General features: G+C 48.6%; 1 protein-coding gene across 1 annotated transcript in view; it reads right to left on the minus strand.

The window, feature by feature from the left end:
• The window catches only part of SNX25 (sorting nexin 25), a 266,994-nt gene that overhangs the window by 241,741 nt on the left and 6,944 nt on the right, over positions 1-18,309 (minus strand). Inside the window, 1 exon segment of the mRNA XM_030191496.1 lies at positions 8,418-8,502. Coding sequence (XP_030047356.1) covers positions 8,418-8,502 — 85 coding nt within the window.

The raw sequence follows: 18,309 nt of genomic DNA on the forward strand, positions 1-18,309 counted from the left end.
GGGTTCGGTTGGGTTCGAAGTTGTGTTAATTTTTATCAGTTGTCTATTCTCTTGGGGTCTGGGTTTGTTGTGTCTTTTCTTTCCCTAGTGTTGGTTTTGTCCGCGTGTGGCAAGTCTTTCGTTGTTTTGGTTGTTATTCTTTTGGTGAAGTTTACTATGTCTGGGTATACTGTAGGGTGCGTGAATTGTGGGGGTATTGTTGGAATCTGTGAGAGGGGTGGTTAGTGTGTGGTGAATTAAGAATAGTGAGTAGATTATTAGGAGCAGTTTGGCGGTGTTCATATTGGCGTTCTGGTGTAGGTTTGGAGGTAGATAAATACTCACAGTTAGAGGATCAGGGTGATGTCCAAGGCGTAAAGGCTCTATAGTCCTGGGCGTCGGGTTATTGGTTGGGTAAGACTAGGGTCCTTCATAGACTTTGTTAGTCGAAAATTCTGTACAAGTAATTTTAGAGGTCCCGTGTATCAGGTGATTTAACTCCTCTTTTATTATTTATTTTGTCTGCTGCACAGTAGAATCTGTGTTGAGCTGTTTTATATTATAGTTTTTTGTTTGCTCTCTGAGGCTGGCAGGGGTATTGGAGCCCGTTGTAGCAGGTGATAAGGCTCCGGATGGAGTGCTAGAGAGGTGAGAGATGCTGGGCTCCCAGATTTTTTTGTGAGCCCTGTTGTCTGTGGCTAGCCGGATCCGGGGCTCATGCAGCGGATGTACATCACAACATGTCTCCTCTCAAATCTGCGCTGCAACACTGCCTCGGCGACTCAGGCATCAGAGGCAGTGCCTCTTAGGCAGGACGCGGCTGGAGTCTTCCACTTTCTGTTGGGACGTTTCTAAGCTTGAGGTTGGTTCGGCCCTCTGTGCTGTGTCCGGTGCACGCAGTCCTTGTTCAGGCACGGAACTCAACGAGGACCGTCCTGCTCCATGCCTCCCCTTACTCCCGACGGAGCAAGTTGGCCTCGGAGTAGGTGTTTGGTTCTGTATTTGCAGTTGGTGGGGGCCGCGGTCAGCTCCTGTAGGTGCTCGGCTCAGCAGCTCATGGCGAAGGTCAGCGTCCGCCTTTACTGATGCACGGTGCTTCTCCGCGGCTGGCTCGCACCTCCTCGGAGATTCATGGGTGGCTCCACGCTCATCGTTCCATTCTTGAGGAGGGTCAGTGGGGAGTCTCAATCGACTCTCTGGCATTCCTGTGTGGCGTGGTCAGCCCCGGGCGTCCGAGCGCTCCGAGACCCCAGCCGCAATTCGACCAGGTCTCCGACCTGTGGCCCGGCAATGAGGCAATCAGTCTGTCCGGTGAAGCCGCAGATCGTCGACCAGGCTCGGTTCCAGGCGACTGTCAGTCCCCTGGTCCGTCTAGGCTTCAGTCTCAGAGTCACGCGGTCTGATTCCAGCTGGTTTTCAGCTGGTAAGACCGTCGGGGGTCTTTGAAGCTGGCTGCTCCGTGACCTAACAGGTAGCGGCCATATTGAACTTGATCTTCTCAAACTAATTTTGGCAAGATCTTCTGTAAACACGTGGCCAACATTTTTGTAAACAACTTAGTAATGAGGTTGGTCAATAAAACACTCAAAACCGAGGGTCCTTGCCAGGCTTTGGGAGAACCAAGATTAAAGTAAGTTGCCAGGAATATGGTAAGTCATGAAGCATGGCAAACCTATTAAAAATTCAAAACAACACAGGCGCTAGAATCTTGTGAAACAATTAATAAGATAAATTGGAGAACCTGTCCAATCCTGGGACTTCAACGAAAGAGCTTTAAGAGCAGTTTCAAGCTCCTCCAAAGTAATGGGACTCAATGGAGCTGCCAACTCAGCAGACAAGAGACAAGGCAAAGAGACCAAGTCTAAGTAGGCATTAATTTCCAAATTCGTGGGTGTGATATCAGGCCTATAAAAAGGTTAGAGTAAAAATTTACAAAATCTTCATGAATAGATTGGGTCATGGTACAGATTACTCCGGTCTTGTCTCGTATTGTAGGAATGTGATTCCAGGTTTTTTGTTTCTGCAACGTACAAGCCAATGACCGACTAGCCCGGTTGTCAATTCAAAATGAGAATGGCATACTCGCTGCAACATCTCTGCCACATCTGCCAAACAAAGCTCCTGGAGCTCCAATCAAAGGTGATGAAACTCATCCTGCAATACTGAGGTAGACCCTTTAGTCTTAGCATCCTGTTCCAATGTCTCCTATCGTTAAGTAATTTATGTTCAGCTAGTGTTTTCGTTTTGGTAATGTGGGCCTGCAGTGCTATAAGTTTACCCCGTAGGACTGACTTAAGCCCCTCCCACAAGATCGCCAGAGTCACCTACCCGTATCATTTAATTGGAGATAATCCCTAATCTCATTTTCCAAGTGAAGTACACATTGAGGGTCTCTAAGAATGCTTCCATTTAAATGCCAACAACAAATCCCCACCAACTCTGGTGCTAACTGTAGTTTCGAGGTTAGGGGAGCATGATCAGACCACGTATGTGCAAGTATATGGGAGATTTCACCCCATGTAGAAGGGACGGGTGCCCCAGCCAATTATCAATATGGGAGTAAGTCCCATGAACTGGAGAATAATGAGTATAGTCTCGCTGTGAAGGATTGAGGCATCTCCAAAAACCAAGAAGATCCTATCTAGCCATAAAACTTTTGAAGTGAGCCCTAGCCACTTGAGCATAATGTACCGCAGGAACTATATTATCTAATATCGGATTCAAGGTGAGATCAAAATCCCCTCCAGAATGATTTAACAGTTTGAGTGCTTCCCAAAAATCCTGTGTAGAGACATTAGGCAAATAAACATCACCCAATGTTTAACACCTGTTATCCATTTAAAATAATTAAAAAAGGTACCTACCTTCCTGGATCTCCCATACATGGAAGGCTGAGAAGGCAAATTATTACACATCGTTTTTTTGTGGATCATATTAGAAGAAAAATAGAGCATGGGGTATCGTCTATGGGAACACAATTTTTCATGTTGTGGTAGCAGACGTATCTCCAGAATCAGGGCCACATTCGCCCTCACACGCAATAGCTCTTTAAACATAAGCTGACATTTTGTGATAAATTTAAACCCTAAACACTGAAGGTCAAAAAAGTGAGCCAAGCCATGCTAATTCAAAATATAACATAATAGTGGCAGAAACAGTCATCAGTTCTAGTAACAGTTAATTTGTCTCACAATGTACTAATATCTACAAAAACCATTACAATGAGCAAGAACCAAAGATTTGTTATGCACAAAGTATGTCCTTGGCTATTCCCCACACCCCACCCCACACACTGCATCAAGAAGAGTGAGGAGCCCATAAAATGAAACTAAACAATGAACAGTGTATAGAGCAAACAAAATGTGTGAGGCAATATCATCATCAGGGGGCTCCTCCCATTGTGCTCTTTCTTTTTTTGGTGTGTATCGCCCTTTTCCCTCTCTCAAGCTGCTTCATGAAATATGCAATCCTGACATTTCAGATAACTGGTATATGTGAAATTAGTAGAACCTCAATAGCAATCAAGAATACCCACAAAGGCAGCCAAAGTGGTTCATGTTCCCCCTACTGCAGGCAGCTTGGAGTCTGATTGTTGGCATTTCAGAAGCTTATTCTTGGTAACTCTCTGTCATTTGGGTGTCACACGAAGCTCCACCACTGGTTTCTATATAGCCAAGACCTGTGAGGTCGCGTCTAGATCAAAATATAAATCTTGAACATCTGTCATGGATTTGATCTGGCAGAGTTTACCATCTTTATATTAAGAGTAAACAGGTGCTTCCATTAGTACATGCCTGTATCCCGTAGACATTGTGTTGACTGTTTCAGTTCCATACGGTGGTGCAAAGAGGCAGCAGTTAAATCCTGGTAGACTTCAACTGGATAGGAATCCCAGCAAAAAGGTGTTCCATTGTGCAATGCCTTCTCTTACCTTATAATTGGTAAAACAGGCTATGATATCTTTAGGTTTGTTATTGCATGGATTTCTCAAAGATCTATGTGCCCGCTACAACCAAATAGAGTCAGGGGAGAGTCAACAATATTCTGAACTACAACTTCACAATCCCTGTATGTTGGGGTCTCAGGGATGCCTCTAAAGAACAGGATTATGCTGAAAGCTGTGATTTTCCAAATCTGTTGCGAGGTAACGCTAGCCTCAATGAGGCGCTTATCTAGAGTACCCAGCATCTCCTTGTGTTCATCCAATCGAGTTTCTGCATATTCAATCCTGTGGAGCAACTCACCAATCTCTCCACAGAGATCCACTTCTAAGGCTATGATTTCTTCCTGAACCACTTTCACATTAGTTTAAGGGGTTCTTTTACTACGGTGCAGCAAAAAAATGGGCTGAGCTAGTGTAGGCACGCGTTTTGGGAACACGCAGATCCGTTTTTCAGTGTGCCTGTAAAAAAGGCCTTTTTTAAATGTTTTGCAGAAAATGGACGTCACCAAAATAAAAATTGGTGTGCATCCATTTTGAGACAACCATTGACTTAGCGGTAAGGTCTCATGAGGTAATCGTCTACATGCGCAGAATGATGATTACCGCCCGGTTTCCGCCACATGCAGGAAAAATAATTACTTTACGGAACGCGTAACGGACATACATAAAAAATAAAATTACCGCCCGGGCCTCGCGGTAGCCGGGCGGTAACTCCAAATTAACACGCATTGGGCAAGAATAGGTGCCTACACGGCTTAGTAAAAGGGCCCCTTAATATCTTGAAGGCAGGAGCAAATCTCAGCAAAACAGCAAAAGTAGAGGCTGACAAATGCGCAAACCAATAGGGAGATAATATCAAAAACCAGTTTATTCAGAATATTCATATCAAGGACCTTGATATGAATATTCTGAATAAACTTGATATTATGGGAAAATTAGGTTCTTACCTTGGTAATTTTCTTTCCTTTAGTCATAGCAGATGAAGCCATTACGTATGGGTTGTGTCCATCAACCAGCAGGGGGATAGAGAGCACTCAACTTTTCTCAGTGCCTCATGGCCAGCTAGCTCCACTGCCTCTTCAGTATTTGAAGCTTCCAAAGCAGTATGGCAAACCGCAATGGGAATAACATGAACTTTCCTCACAGCGAACGATGGCCCCTTAACAAGGGCATGAACTCAAAAAAAGGAGGGAATGAACTCATCCTCCTGGAGGGAATAAACTCGTCCTCCACTTTGTATAAACGGAGGGAATACTTGCATCCTCCTGGAGAGAATAAACTCATCCTCCCAAAACATGAACTGGAGGGAATGAACTCATCCTCCTATAACTGTAACAAGAATCTTGAAGACTGTTTTCCGACTCCCCAAGGAAGGAATATAACTTCAGGAAACAAGAACAGCACCTAAAATCAGAATCACTGCAATACAGACAATCATACAGGGAGGGCTCATGGCTTCATCTGCTATGACTAAAGGAAAGAAAATTATCATGGTAAGAACCTTATTTTCCCTTCCTTGTCATCAAGCAGATGAAGCCATTACGTATGGGATGTAACAAAGCAATCCCTAAATAGGGTGGGAACAAGCCACACCACGCGCTAGCACCTGTGCTCCAAAACGCGCATCCCTCCTGGCAGCCGCATCAAGCCTGTAATGTCGGGCGAAAGAGAGCTTAGAAGCCCATGTTGCAGCACTGCAAATCTCATGAAGAGATAGTGCTCCAGTTTCCGCCCAGGAAGAGGAAATCGCTCTTGTGGAATGTGCCTTAAAGGCTGCAGGCGGAGCCCGGCCAGACAGCAGATATGCTGAAAAGATAGCTTCTTTGAGCCAACGGGCAATAGTGGCTTTAGACGCTGAAGACCCTCTGCGAGGACCTGCAAACTGCACAAAAAGATGATCAGAGGTCCTGAAAGAATTTGTAATTCGCAGATACTGCAACAGAGTCCTGCTCACATCCAAAAGGTGCAACTGCCCAAATGAATCTGGAAACTCCTCCTCAACAAAGGAGGGAAGAAAAACAGGTTTAGGTGAAACGCTGAAACCACCTTAGGCATGAAGGAAGGCACGGTCCGAACCATGACCCCTGACTCTGAGAATTGCAGAAAAGGGTCTCTACAGGACAGCGCCTGGAGCTCTGACACCCGTCTCGCCGAGGTAATGGCCACTAAAAAGACGGCCTTCAGTGTCAAATCTTTCTCTGAAGCGCGCCGAAGCGGTTCAAAGGAAGCCCCCTGAACGGCCTTCAATACTAACCCCAGGTTCCAAGCTGGACAAGGTGCCTGCACGGGAGGACGGAGCCGAAGCACCCCTCTAAGAAACCGTGCCACATCTGGGTAAGCAGCTAAGGACACGCCTTCAACCTTGCCACGCAGGGAGGCCAATGCTGCCACTTGCACCCGCAGGGAATTATAGGCCAAGCCTTTGTGTACACCATCCTGCAAAAAGTTCAGAATCGGCGAGACAGGAGCCCGCAACGAAGAAAGGGCTCTTGAAACACACCAGACTTCAAACTGGTGCCAAATCCTGGCATAAGCCACGGAAGTGGAGCGCTTACGGGCCTGCAGGAGAGTGGAAATTACCTTGAGTAGCCTTTGTCTCTCAATTGCGCCCTCTCAATCGCCAAGCCATAAGACCAAAACGGCAGGCGTCCTCCATGGCCACCGGACCCTGTGACAACAGATGCGGAACCAGAGGTAACGGAAAAGGAGCCTCCAACAGCATCTGTCGGAGGTCCGCATACCAAGGCCTCCTGGGCCAATCCGGGGCGATGAGCACCACTTCTCCTGGATGCAGTCGAATCCGCAGGAGCACTCGCCCTATCAAGGGCCACGGAGGGAAGACATACTGTCTCCTTTTGAGGAGCAAATCTCAGCCAAATCATAGATAGTAAACAAGTCCAACTGATTGCTTATTCAGGTTGTAAAGCTAAGATCTCTGAGGAAGGGCCCACACTCACTATGCGGTTCGCCATGGACCTTCCTGTGTAGGCAAACACAGTGACCTCAGGAGATCACGACTTGGCACTCATTTATCTTCATCCGAGATCACTTTTATCAAAAAAACAACTATATGTTGGCAGAACTGCACCAATAATGCATAGATTAGCTAGGGGATTGCACGGAGCTTAGCTCTCAGGCAGCCATTGTGTCCGATGACATCACTCCCTCCCGAAATATTATTTTCATTTTCAAAATCTTTTTAGCACCAAACTACCCCTGTAAATTTATGAACGCCAGCACACTTCAGTTTTCTTTGACACAAACATGCAGTCGGCCTCTATGGTAATCGCACTGTGTACTATTTAAGTAAGTAAAGTTTATTTAATTTTTTAACTGTCACGGTTTCTGTTAACATTCAGCATCACTGGTTTCATAGCAAAAAACACTCTCTACCTCACTGCACTCACAGCACTGACACTGTTTTTAGTGTTCTCCTTATCTTTTTTAGTCCTATAACGCACTTTCACCCGCTCTTTGGTACTGCAATTCATGTACTTCACTCACTTCACAACACTGTGATCTTAGTGCATTGATTATAAACTATATAGTAAAACTTCATTATATAGTAAAACACATTGAGGTTATGCCGCAGTTCTATGTGGGTCAAAAAGCTGTTGACACTTTTTTGTTAAAGAATTTCTCCGAGATTTGCTTTTATTTCTATCAGTGATTAAAGTAATTAGAAGACAGTATAATCAGTATGAACTGGTGTTTGTTTAATATTAATCTACTAGGAAAAAATGCCCGTTTCTGAGTGCAATGAAACGGGCGCTAACAAGGGGCCCCCTCCCTCCGTCCCCCGGAGCTACTTGTTCGGGGTTCGCGTTCGCCTGGCGTTTCGGCCCTCGAGTGTTATAGCTCCGCCCTCGACGTCATGACGTTTTGACGCGAGGGCGGTGCAGACACTCCAGGGCACACCGGATATCTCGGGCGCCTCAACTTCCGTGGAGGCTTCAGAACGTTGGGGTTGCTTTTTATATAGAGAGATGTGTATGATTTTATTATTTATTAGGATTTATCACCTTTTTCAAGGAATTTACTCAGCCTGTATGTTGATTGAAATCTGCTTAGGTGATAGGCGGCCAAGAACATTTTAAAATAAATAAATATTATATAAAAGCATTACAAAATACAGCAAAACGTTTTTAAGATCTCAAATAGTCATTTTCACATCTGAACAGGTAACAAGTTCCATAAATTAGGTGTTTCCATAGCAAACATTTTTACATGTCAATGCAAGACATACAAATGAAGCAGCTAGGAACTCAAATCTGTATTTCCAAGGGGTTTTTATCACAGTTACACCTTGTACCCAGTTCTCCAATACACTAAGAACAAGAATTGAAGTAGTTTTTCTATTTTTTTTTTATTTATTTAAATGATTTACATCCCACTATCTTAACATTCATTGAGTTCCAGGACCGCAGTCGTTTGTGTTTTCCCTCTTGGGAGGAAAAATAAAATCAGACCAATAAGTCCTCTTAATTTGGCTTACCTTCCTTTAAAGCTTTATCCATGTTATGAGAAATGACCACTCTTCTCATCTGGCCCGACTCACAAAAACTTGAAGACAAATAGGTCTGAAACATAAGAGTATCCATTATGGCAATAAAAAATAAAATACACAATACAAACAAAAAGCTGATAAAATATCAACTGCTTTATATAAATTATTCTTGCAAAACAGAAAATAAAAAAAACATTCTATAAAAAGCAGGATATTTTAAAGCACAGTAATAATAATGTTAAACTTTCAATACACAGCACAAAAAAAATAAAACTATGATTAATGAGCACCGAAGATGGTTTATTCAAAGGCATGAGTCTTAGGGCTCCTTTTACTAAGGTATGTTAATCAATTTAATGCACACTAATCATTAATGCACCTTAGTAAAAGGAGCCCTTAGACTTCAGGAAAGCTAACTTTGTCAAAACTGTTAGCTAGATGGGAAAATGTAGAAGAACACTGAGGAAAAACTTAAAAGGAGACAACGCAAAGGGCAACAACCTTTTTCTTAAAATAGTCTAATGCAAGAGAAAAATAAAGTATCAGTTTTGAAAAAAGCAGCTGAAAAAAGTAAGAAAATAAAGGTTAGTGCTATTACAAGAGATTACAGAAAAAGAAAGACAAGCAGAAGTAAGAAGCTGAGAAAGTAGTTGGGAGAACCAAAACAGGGTGGGAGGAACAAGACATTCTACTTTAAAGTATGTTAGTGACAGGAGGCAGCACAGATGTGGCAGTATGCAACTCAAGGGTTAATGGGAGAAATAAGGGCTGAGGAACAAGTAGAATGGCTGAGGAACAAGTATTTATTTGGTGTTTACTGAGGAAAGGCCGAGATACACTCTTGAAGCCTTACGGTGAAGGAGGTCTTAGTTTTTTCCCAGGAGATTGGAGAGAGTGTCGAGTTGAAATTGCCATTCTCAATATGTGGTGGGATTACCCAAAAATTCACAAATTTTTAAAACGGCATTCATAAGCAAATTTTAGACTTGACAGGACTCTCTATGCCCTTAAAAAGTTATATCTGTTGTTCTTGAGAATAGTGGTTCCACAGGAGATCAATCAAGCTTAACCTAGGTTGCTAATGGCTAGGAGATGAAGGATGCTGTAGTTCCAGATGGGAGGAGCTCATGTGATGACAGAATTCCCCCTTTATTCATTTATTTTTATTTACTGAAGTTTCGCAAGAAACAATGCCTCCACTGACTCGTTACGATTTGAACCAAGCTAAGAAGGAATCTATACAAGCTACCCGGGTTGTGGGTTTAGCCTCTGATCCTGAGACTGATGTATTATAAATTTATCAGAGTTATTGGAGACTTCAGACTCCGAGTCTGTTTCCTCGGTCACTTTGATAGTATCACTGGCTTTACCATCTGATCAGCCTCTACTCCAGGAGGATGAATTACTGAAAGAGATATTCCCATCCCCACCAGTGCTGGCTTTCCAACAACCACCCAACTTAAACCTCTGGACTTCACTAGGCACAAGTTAATACAGGACCCGGGAGATTTGTAACATGGGTGGGGGTGGTGCAAGGTCAGCGGATTGCCCTCTGTTCAGTATATATAGAAATGCTAAATAGTAGTAGTAGTAGTATATGCCCCGAATGTATAGTCTCAGAAATTCTTCTTCTCACTTTTAGCAGTTCTAGTGCCTCTGCGTGAGTACCAGTTAGTGGTAGGATGGGACTTTAACATCACAGCAGATCCTACTATGGACTGTAGCCCGTCCAAGAAAAGGCCCAGGGGGCTAGAGAGTAGGGGGACAGGTCTATTACAGTCCGAACTAGGCCTGATTGATATATGGCGAGTGCTCCATCCTGACACACGAGAATATACTTTCTACTCACACGTCCACAAAGTGAAAACTAGATTGGACTACATGTTATTAGGCCCCTCTCTATTTCCTGCAGCTCGCTCTGCTAAGATTGAGGTGGGGGCAGTGTCAGACCATAGCATGGTGTGGGTGGACCTGGGATTAATGGGAAGGAAGACCTCGTCAGGTTGGCGTATGAATCCGACACTCTCTTTGGACCCCGAGTTTAAAGCTTTTCTCATAGAGGAGTGGCAGCACTATTTGAAGGATAATAAGCCTAGTGATACGACTCCACTTAATTTCTGGGAAGCTGGGAAGGCGATTATGAGAGGAAAAATCTATATAAATAATTCTCACATCCAACGTTCTGAACCTCAGTGTGTGGCAGGGAAACACTGAAGCCCTGTAGTCTTCTAGGCTGTCAGCACCTCTCACTCATAGACCCGCCCTCAGCCACGCCCCATCCACACATAATTCACAACCCCAACATTCTAAATGTAAATTTGTAGTTGCAAGATCCCATGAGTGTCTGCCCCGCCCTCGTGTCACAACATGATGACATGGAGGGCAGGGCTATGACACTCAGCCAATCGCCAGTTCCACACCCTCCGACGACCCCCCCCCCCCCGACACACAGCGAGAAACAGCCACCTACACAGGGCCTCCACCCCCCTGACGCACAGCGACAAACACCGAGCTACGCAGGGGGAGGAATGCCGTCCAAACACCTGATCCCCCGGGACCCCGAAGCTGCCGCCCTCCAAAAAAAACTACCCACCTGCACCCTCCCCACGCTGCCACAAGTAAACCTTGCTAGCGCCCGTTTCATGGCTCACAGAAATGGGCCTTTTTTATTAGTTATAGAATACACTGCTCGTACATGCAAAAAACGGCACGAGGAACTACTATCCCTGTTTAAACAACTTTAGGTGGCCAGGGGGAAGGTGGTTCGTAGGGACTCGAGCGATCGGGAAAATTATAACACCCTGAAGGGTCGGATAAACGAGATCCTAAATCAACGCACCCTGAGGGACATCCAACTATATAAATACAACCTGCACAGGTGGGGTAATAATTGCCACAAATTCTTGCATAGGAAACTGGGGCTGTGCTCACAGTAATGAGTTCTATGGCCTTGAAGAATGCAGGACCTTCAGGATAACAGACAAAGCCAGCAGTCCATTTCCCGTGACTGCAATAAAGAGAAACTTAAGTAAAAATTTAAGTGAAATCACAATAAACTGGAGGCCATGATCTGACAATTAGTTCTACACTCTCTTCCTCATATACTACTAGAATATGCAAAAAAGTGAACAAAACTTATTGCATGAAGTAGAACTAAGTCATCCAAAATTTGATTTCTGAGACTTGCCAGAGAGATGAGATCTCACAGCCCTGGGCCCATTTGAGACACCACTGAAGAAGACCTAAAATTATGGTTTCCCACAAGCTCAGTAAATCACTAGGAACAGAAATCACTACTGATGACAAAGGGGGGCCACAAAGAGTTAGACCTACTTTTGCAGCCAGACATGGCACTACCAACTCATGATAGGCCACAAGGTGTAGGGATGATGTAAAATGCAAATGAAGCATGGGTGGGAAAATGGGAAGAGGAAGGAGTTGGAATAAAAACAGTACAACAAAAAGAAGATGCTTTGCTCTGTACTCTCAAATAACAATGTAAACAGACAAACTATACGGTACGTTATAAGGAGAAAAGTATCTATTTATCTAGCTCCTAAGAATGTTCACTGACAGTGAATGATACATACCTGTAGCAGGTGTTCTCCGAGGACAGCAGGCTGATTGTTCTCACGACTGGGTGACGTCCGCGGCAGCCCCCACCAACCGGAAAAAGCTTCGCGGGCGGTCCGCACGCAGGGCACGCCCACCGCGCATGCGCAGCCGTCTTCCCGCCCGTGCGCGACCGTTCCCGCCAGTTGAATGACAAGCAAAAAGATGAAAACGCAACTCCAAAGGGGAGGAGGGAGGGTAGGTGAGAACAATCAGCCTGCTGTCCTCGGAGAACACCTGCTACAGGTATGTATCATTCACTGCTTGTTCTCACGACTGGGGTATCCCTAGCTCTCAGGCTCACTCAAAACAAGAACCCAGGTCAATTGAACCTCGCAACGGCGAGGACACAACAGAAATTGACCTACGAAGAACAACTAACTGAGAGTGCAGCCTGACCAGAATAAATTCGGGTCCTGGAGGGTGGAGTTGGATTTACACCCCAAACAGATTCTGCAGCACCGACTGCCCGAACCGACTGTCGTGTCGGGTATCCTGCTGGAGGCAGTAATGTGATGTGAATGTGTGGACAGATGACCACGTCGCAGCCTTGCAAATCTCTTCAATAGTGGCTGACTTCAAGTGGGCCACTGACGCTGCCATGGCTCTAACACTATGAGCCGTGACATGACCCTCAAGAGCCAGCCCAGCCTGGGCGTAAGTGAAGGAAATGCAATCTGCTAGCCAATTGGAGATGGTGCGTTTCCCGACAGCGACCCCTAGCCTGTTAGGGTCGAAAGAAACAAACAATTGGGCGGACTGTCTGTGGGGCTGTGTCCGCTCCAAGTAGAAGGCCAATGCTCTCTTGCAGTCCAATGTGTGCAACTGACGTTCAGCAGGGCGGGTATGAGGCCTAGGGAAGAATGTTGGCAAGACAATTGACTGGTTAAGATGGAACTCCGACACCACCTTCGGCAGGAACTTTGGGTGGGTGCGGAGCACTACTCTGTTGTGATGAAATTTGGTATATGGAGCATGAGCTACCAGGGCTTGAAGCTCACTGACCCTACGAGCTGAAGTAACTGCCACCAAGAAAATGACCTTCCAGGTCAAGTACTTCAGATGGCAGGTATTCAGTGGCACAAAAGGAGGTTTCATCAGCTGGGTGAGGACGACGTTGAGATCCCATGATACTGCAGGAGGCTTGATAGGGGGCTTTGACAAAAGCAAGCCTCTCATGAATCGAACGACTAAAGGCTCTCCAGAGATGGCTTTACCTTCCACACGATAATGGTAAGCACTAATCGCACTAAGGTGATTCCTTACTGAGTTGGTCTTGAGGCCAGACTCCGATAAGTGCAGAAGGTATTCAAGCAGGTTCTGTGTAGGGCAAGAACGAGGTTCTAGGGCCTTGCTCTCACACCAGACGACAAACCTCCTCCACTTGAAAAGGTAACTCTTTTTAGTGGAATCCTTCCTAGAGGCAAGCAAGACACGGGAGACACCCTCAGACAGACCCAACGCAGTGAAGTCTACGCCCTCAACATCCAGGCCGTGAGAGCCAGGGACTGAAGGTTGGGGTGCAGCAACGCTCCGTCGTTCTGCGAAATGAGAGTCGGAAAACACTCCAATCTCCACGGTTCTTCGGAAGACAACTCCAGAAGAAGAGGGAACCAGATCTGACGGGGCCAAAAGGGCGCTATCAGAATCATGGTGCCGCGGTCTTGCTTGAGCTTCAGTAAGGTCTTCCCCACCAAAGGTATGGGAGGATAAGCATACAGGAGGCCGGTCCCCCAATGAAGGAGAAAGGCGTCCGACGCTAGTCTGCCGTGTGTCTGAAGTCTGGAACAGAACAGAGGCAGCTTGTGGTTGGTCTGAGAGGCGAAAAGGTCCACCGAGGGGGTGCCCCACTCTCGGAAGATCTTGCGTACCACTCTGGAATGGAGCGACCACTCGTGCGGTTGCATGACTCTGCTCAGTCTGTCGGCCAGACTGTTGTTTACGCCTGCCAGGTATGTGGCTTGGAGGAGCATGCCGAACTGGCAAGCCCAACTCCACATCCCGACGGCTTCCTGGCACAGGGGGCGAGATCCGGTGCCCCCCTGCTTGTTGACGTAATACATTGCAACCTGATTGTCTGTCCGAATTTGGATAATTTGGCAGGACAGCCGATCTCTGAAAGCCTTCAGTGCGTTCCAGATCGCTCGGAGCTCCAGAAGGTTGATCTGCAGATCCTTTTCCTGGAGGGACCACAGACCCTGGGTGTGGAGTCCATCGACATGAGCTCCCCACCCCAGGCGAGATGCATCCGTCGTCAGCACTTTCGTGGGCTGTGGAATTTGGAATGGACGTCCCAGGGTCACATTGGTCCGAATGGTCCACCAGAGCAGTGAAGTGTGGCAACTGGTGGAGAGGCGGATGACATCTTCTAGATTCCCGGTGGCTTAGAACCACTGGGAAGCTAGGGTCCATTGAGCAGATCTCATGTGAAGACGAGCCATGGGAGTCACATGGACTGTGGAGGCCATATGACCCAGAAGTCTCAACATCTGCCGAGCTGTGACCTGCTGAGACGCTCTGGTCTGCGAAGCCAGGGACAGGAGGTTGTTGGCCCTCGCTTCGGGAAGGAAGGCCTGAGCCGTCTGGGTATTCAGCAGAGCTCCTATGAATTCCAGAGACTGGGTTGGCTGGAGATGGGACTTTGGGTAATTTATCACAAACCCCAGCAGCTCCAGGAGTTGAATAGTGCACTGCATGGACTGGAGGGCTCCTGCCTCCGAGGTGTTCTTGACCAGCCAATCGTCGAGATATGGGAACACGTGCACTCCCAGCTTGCGTAGATACGCCGCTACCACCACGAGGCACTTTGTAAACACCCGTGGGGCAGAGGCGAGCCCAAAGGGCAGCACACAATACTGAAAGTGCCGTGCGCCCAGGCGGAATCTGAGATACTGTCTGTGAGCTGGCAGTATCGGGATGTGAGTGTATGCTTCCTTTAAATCCAGGGAACATAGCCAATCGTTTTTCTGAATCATTGGCAGAAGGGTGCCCAAGGAAAGCATCCTGAACTTTTCTTTGACCAGGAATTTGTTCAGGCCTCTCAGGTCTAGGATGGGATGCATCCCCCCTGTTTTCTTTTCCACAAGGAAGTACCTGGAATAGAACCCCTGCCCTTCCTGCCCGGGTGGTACGGGCTCGACCGCATTGGCGCTGAGAAGGGCAGAGAGTTCCTCTGCAAGTACCTGCTTGTGATGGGAGCTGAAGGATTGAGCTCCCGGAGGACAATTTGGTGGAAGGGAGGCCAAATTTAGGGCGTATCCGCACCGCACTATTTGGAGAACCCACTGGTCGGAGGTTATGAGAGGCCACCTTTGGTGAAAAAATTTTAACCTCCCTCCGACCGGCAGATCATCCGGCACGGACACTTTGAGGGCGGCTATGTTCCCGTGGATCCAGTCAAAAGCCCGTCCCCGGCTTTTGCTGTGGAGGCGCAGGGGGCTGCTTAGGCGCACGCTGTTGACGAGAATGAGCGCGCTGGGGCTTTCCCTGTGCCTGTCGAGGCCTTCGGGCCGGCTGGGTGTACCTACGCTTGGCAAAAGCATAGGGCGCAGCCTGCCGGGCCCGGGAAAAACGTCCACCTGCTGAGGTGGATGCTGAAGGCGCCCGGTGGGAGAGCTTGTCGAGGGCGGTTTCCCGCTGATGCAGTTGGTCCACCAGCTGCTCGACCTTCTCGCCAAAAATATTATCCCCCCGGCAAGGGACGTCGGCCAGTCTCTGCTGGGTGCAGTTGTCCAGGTCAGAGGCACGCAGCCATGAGAGCCTGCGCATCACTATACCTTGGGCCGCAGCATGAGATGCCACGTCACAGGTGTCATATATACCCCTTGACAGGAACTTTCTGCACGCCTTCAGCTGCCTGACCACCTCCTGATAAGGCCTGGACTGCTCCGGCGGGAGCTTATCAACCAGGTCCGCCAGTTGCTTCACAGTGTTCTGCATGTGGATGCTCGTGTAGAGCTGGTAAGATTGGATGCGGGTCAAGAGCATGGAAGATTGGTAGGCCTTCCTCCCAAACGAGTCCAGAGTGCGAGACTCTCGCCCCGGGGGCGCCGAGGCGGTATCCCTCGAACTCCGTGCCCTCTTGAGAGCAGAATCCACGACCGCCGAGTCATGGGGCAATTGGGGCCGCATTAACTCTGGGTCCGAGTGGATTCTGTACTGGGACTCTGCTTTCTTGGGAATGATGGGATTAGATAATGGTCTCATCCAGTTCCGAAGCAGTGTCTCTTTGAGGACATTGTGCAACGGCACCATGGAGAACTCTCTAGGTGGTGATGGATAGTCGAGAACCTCGAGCATCTCAGCCCTCGGCTCATCCACAGAGACCACGGGGAAGGGAATGCAAATGGACATGTCCCTTACGAAGGAGGCAAAGGAGAGGCTCTCAGGAGGCGAGAGCTTCCTCTCTGGTGAAAGCGTGGGGTCCGAGGGAAGGCCCACAGACTCCTCTGAGGAGAAATATCTGGGGTCCTCCTCTTCCCCCCACGAGGCCTCTTCCTCGGTATCGGACATAAGCTCATGTAGCTGAGTCCTTAACCGGGCCCGGCTCGACGTCGAGGCACCGAGGCCTCGGTGTCGTCGAGCGGTGGACTCCCGCGCCGGCGGGGACGAAGCTCCCTCCATCGACGTCGACGGGGACTCCACCTGCGTGGCGGTTGAGACCGGCGCCGCAAGCGGCGGCGGTGTCGAAGGCCTCGGCACCGGGCTAGAGCTCGCCGGCGCCACAGTCAACGGCGCCGAGGGCGCAAGTACCCCCGTCGCCAGCACAGCCTGGCGCATCAGCCCTTCCAGGATCCCCGGAAGGATGGCTCGGAGGCACTCGTCCAGGCCCGCTGTCGGGAAAGACGGGGGGGCCGGTAGAGGTGTCGGTGCCGGAAGCTGCTCGGGTCCAGGAGACTGCACCGAAGTGCTGGGACCCTGACGCGTCGGTACCTCCACAACCGAAGGGGACCTCTCCTCTCGACGCTGACGCTTCGGCGTCGACTCCTCGCCGGCACCGAGAGCCGGATGCATCGAAGGCGACCGATGACGGTGCCCGTCATCGGCGCCAGGTGGAATGGAGGAGGAGGAGGTGGATCCCCCTCGGTCTCGAGGAACCGGGTCAGACAGGGTTCGGTCCCGAGGGCCATGGGCAGAGGGAGTGACCGGGGCCGATTGCCCACGCGGCTTCTCACCCCTACCCTCACCGGAGGACCGGCGGGCCGACGGGACCTGTGCTCCTGGGGTCGATGCCATCGGTGCAGATTTCGCCGACATCGATACCGGTACCGAAGAACCGGCCGTCGATACCGATGCCGTCGAGGTCGACGTCGAGGGGCCGGCGCAAGTTCCAAAAAGACGGTCCCGTAGAACTTGCCTCGCAACCTGAGTCCGTTTCCGGAGACCAAGACACAAAGAGCACGACTTGATATTGTGCTCCGGCCCGAGGCACTGGAGGCACCAAGCGTGGGTGTCGGTCTGCGAGATAGGCCGGCCGCACCGACCACACTTCTTAAATCCACTCGGGACCTTCGAGGACATCGACGGAAAAATCGCGTCGGCGAAATTAAAGTCGTCGATGGTGGCGGTAAATCACACCTCGAAAAATAAATCGACCGCGCGGCCACAAGGCTGCAACGCGACGCCCCCGCTAGAAACGAGGGAAAAACACGCGCGTTCACCCTTTTTTTTTTTTTTAACAAGAAAAAAGGAAAAGGTCCGGGACGCACGGGAACCAGAAACAAAACTAGAAACTCGCGAAAACGCGACGGTTTTCCGGGGCTGACAAGAGAGAGCGGCGACGCACGACTCTCTCCAGCGCGGAAAAAACAAGACTGGCGGGAACGGTCGCGCACGGGCGGGAAGACGGCCACGCATGCGCGGTGGGCGTGCCCTGCGTGCGGACCGCCCGCGAAGCTTTTTCTGGTTGGTGGGGGCTGCCGCGGACGTCACCCAGTCGTGAGAACAAGCAGCCTGCTTGTCCTCGGAGAAACCTAGCTTTTTAGAATTATTGTTTGCCCCTGGCATGAACATGTCACTCCTTTTAATCGCCGTCTACTGAAAGGTTAGGCATCGCAACATTATATGGAAATGCTGACCTTCCTGGTTTGTTGTAATCAAGGAGGTTTAATAGACAGGAGATGTGGAGGGGCATAATCAAAAGGGATGCCCAAGTTTTGCTGAGGACGTCCTCGCAAAACGTTCCGATGGAGGGGCGGGGAAACCCGTATTATCGAAACAAGATGGACGTCCATCTTTTGTTTCGATAATACAGTCGGGGACACTCAAA

This window comes from Microcaecilia unicolor, chromosome 2, assembly GCF_901765095.1.
Source record: "Microcaecilia unicolor chromosome 2, aMicUni1.1, whole genome shotgun sequence".
Taxonomy (NCBI): Eukaryota; Metazoa; Chordata; class Amphibia; order Gymnophiona; family Siphonopidae; genus Microcaecilia; species Microcaecilia unicolor.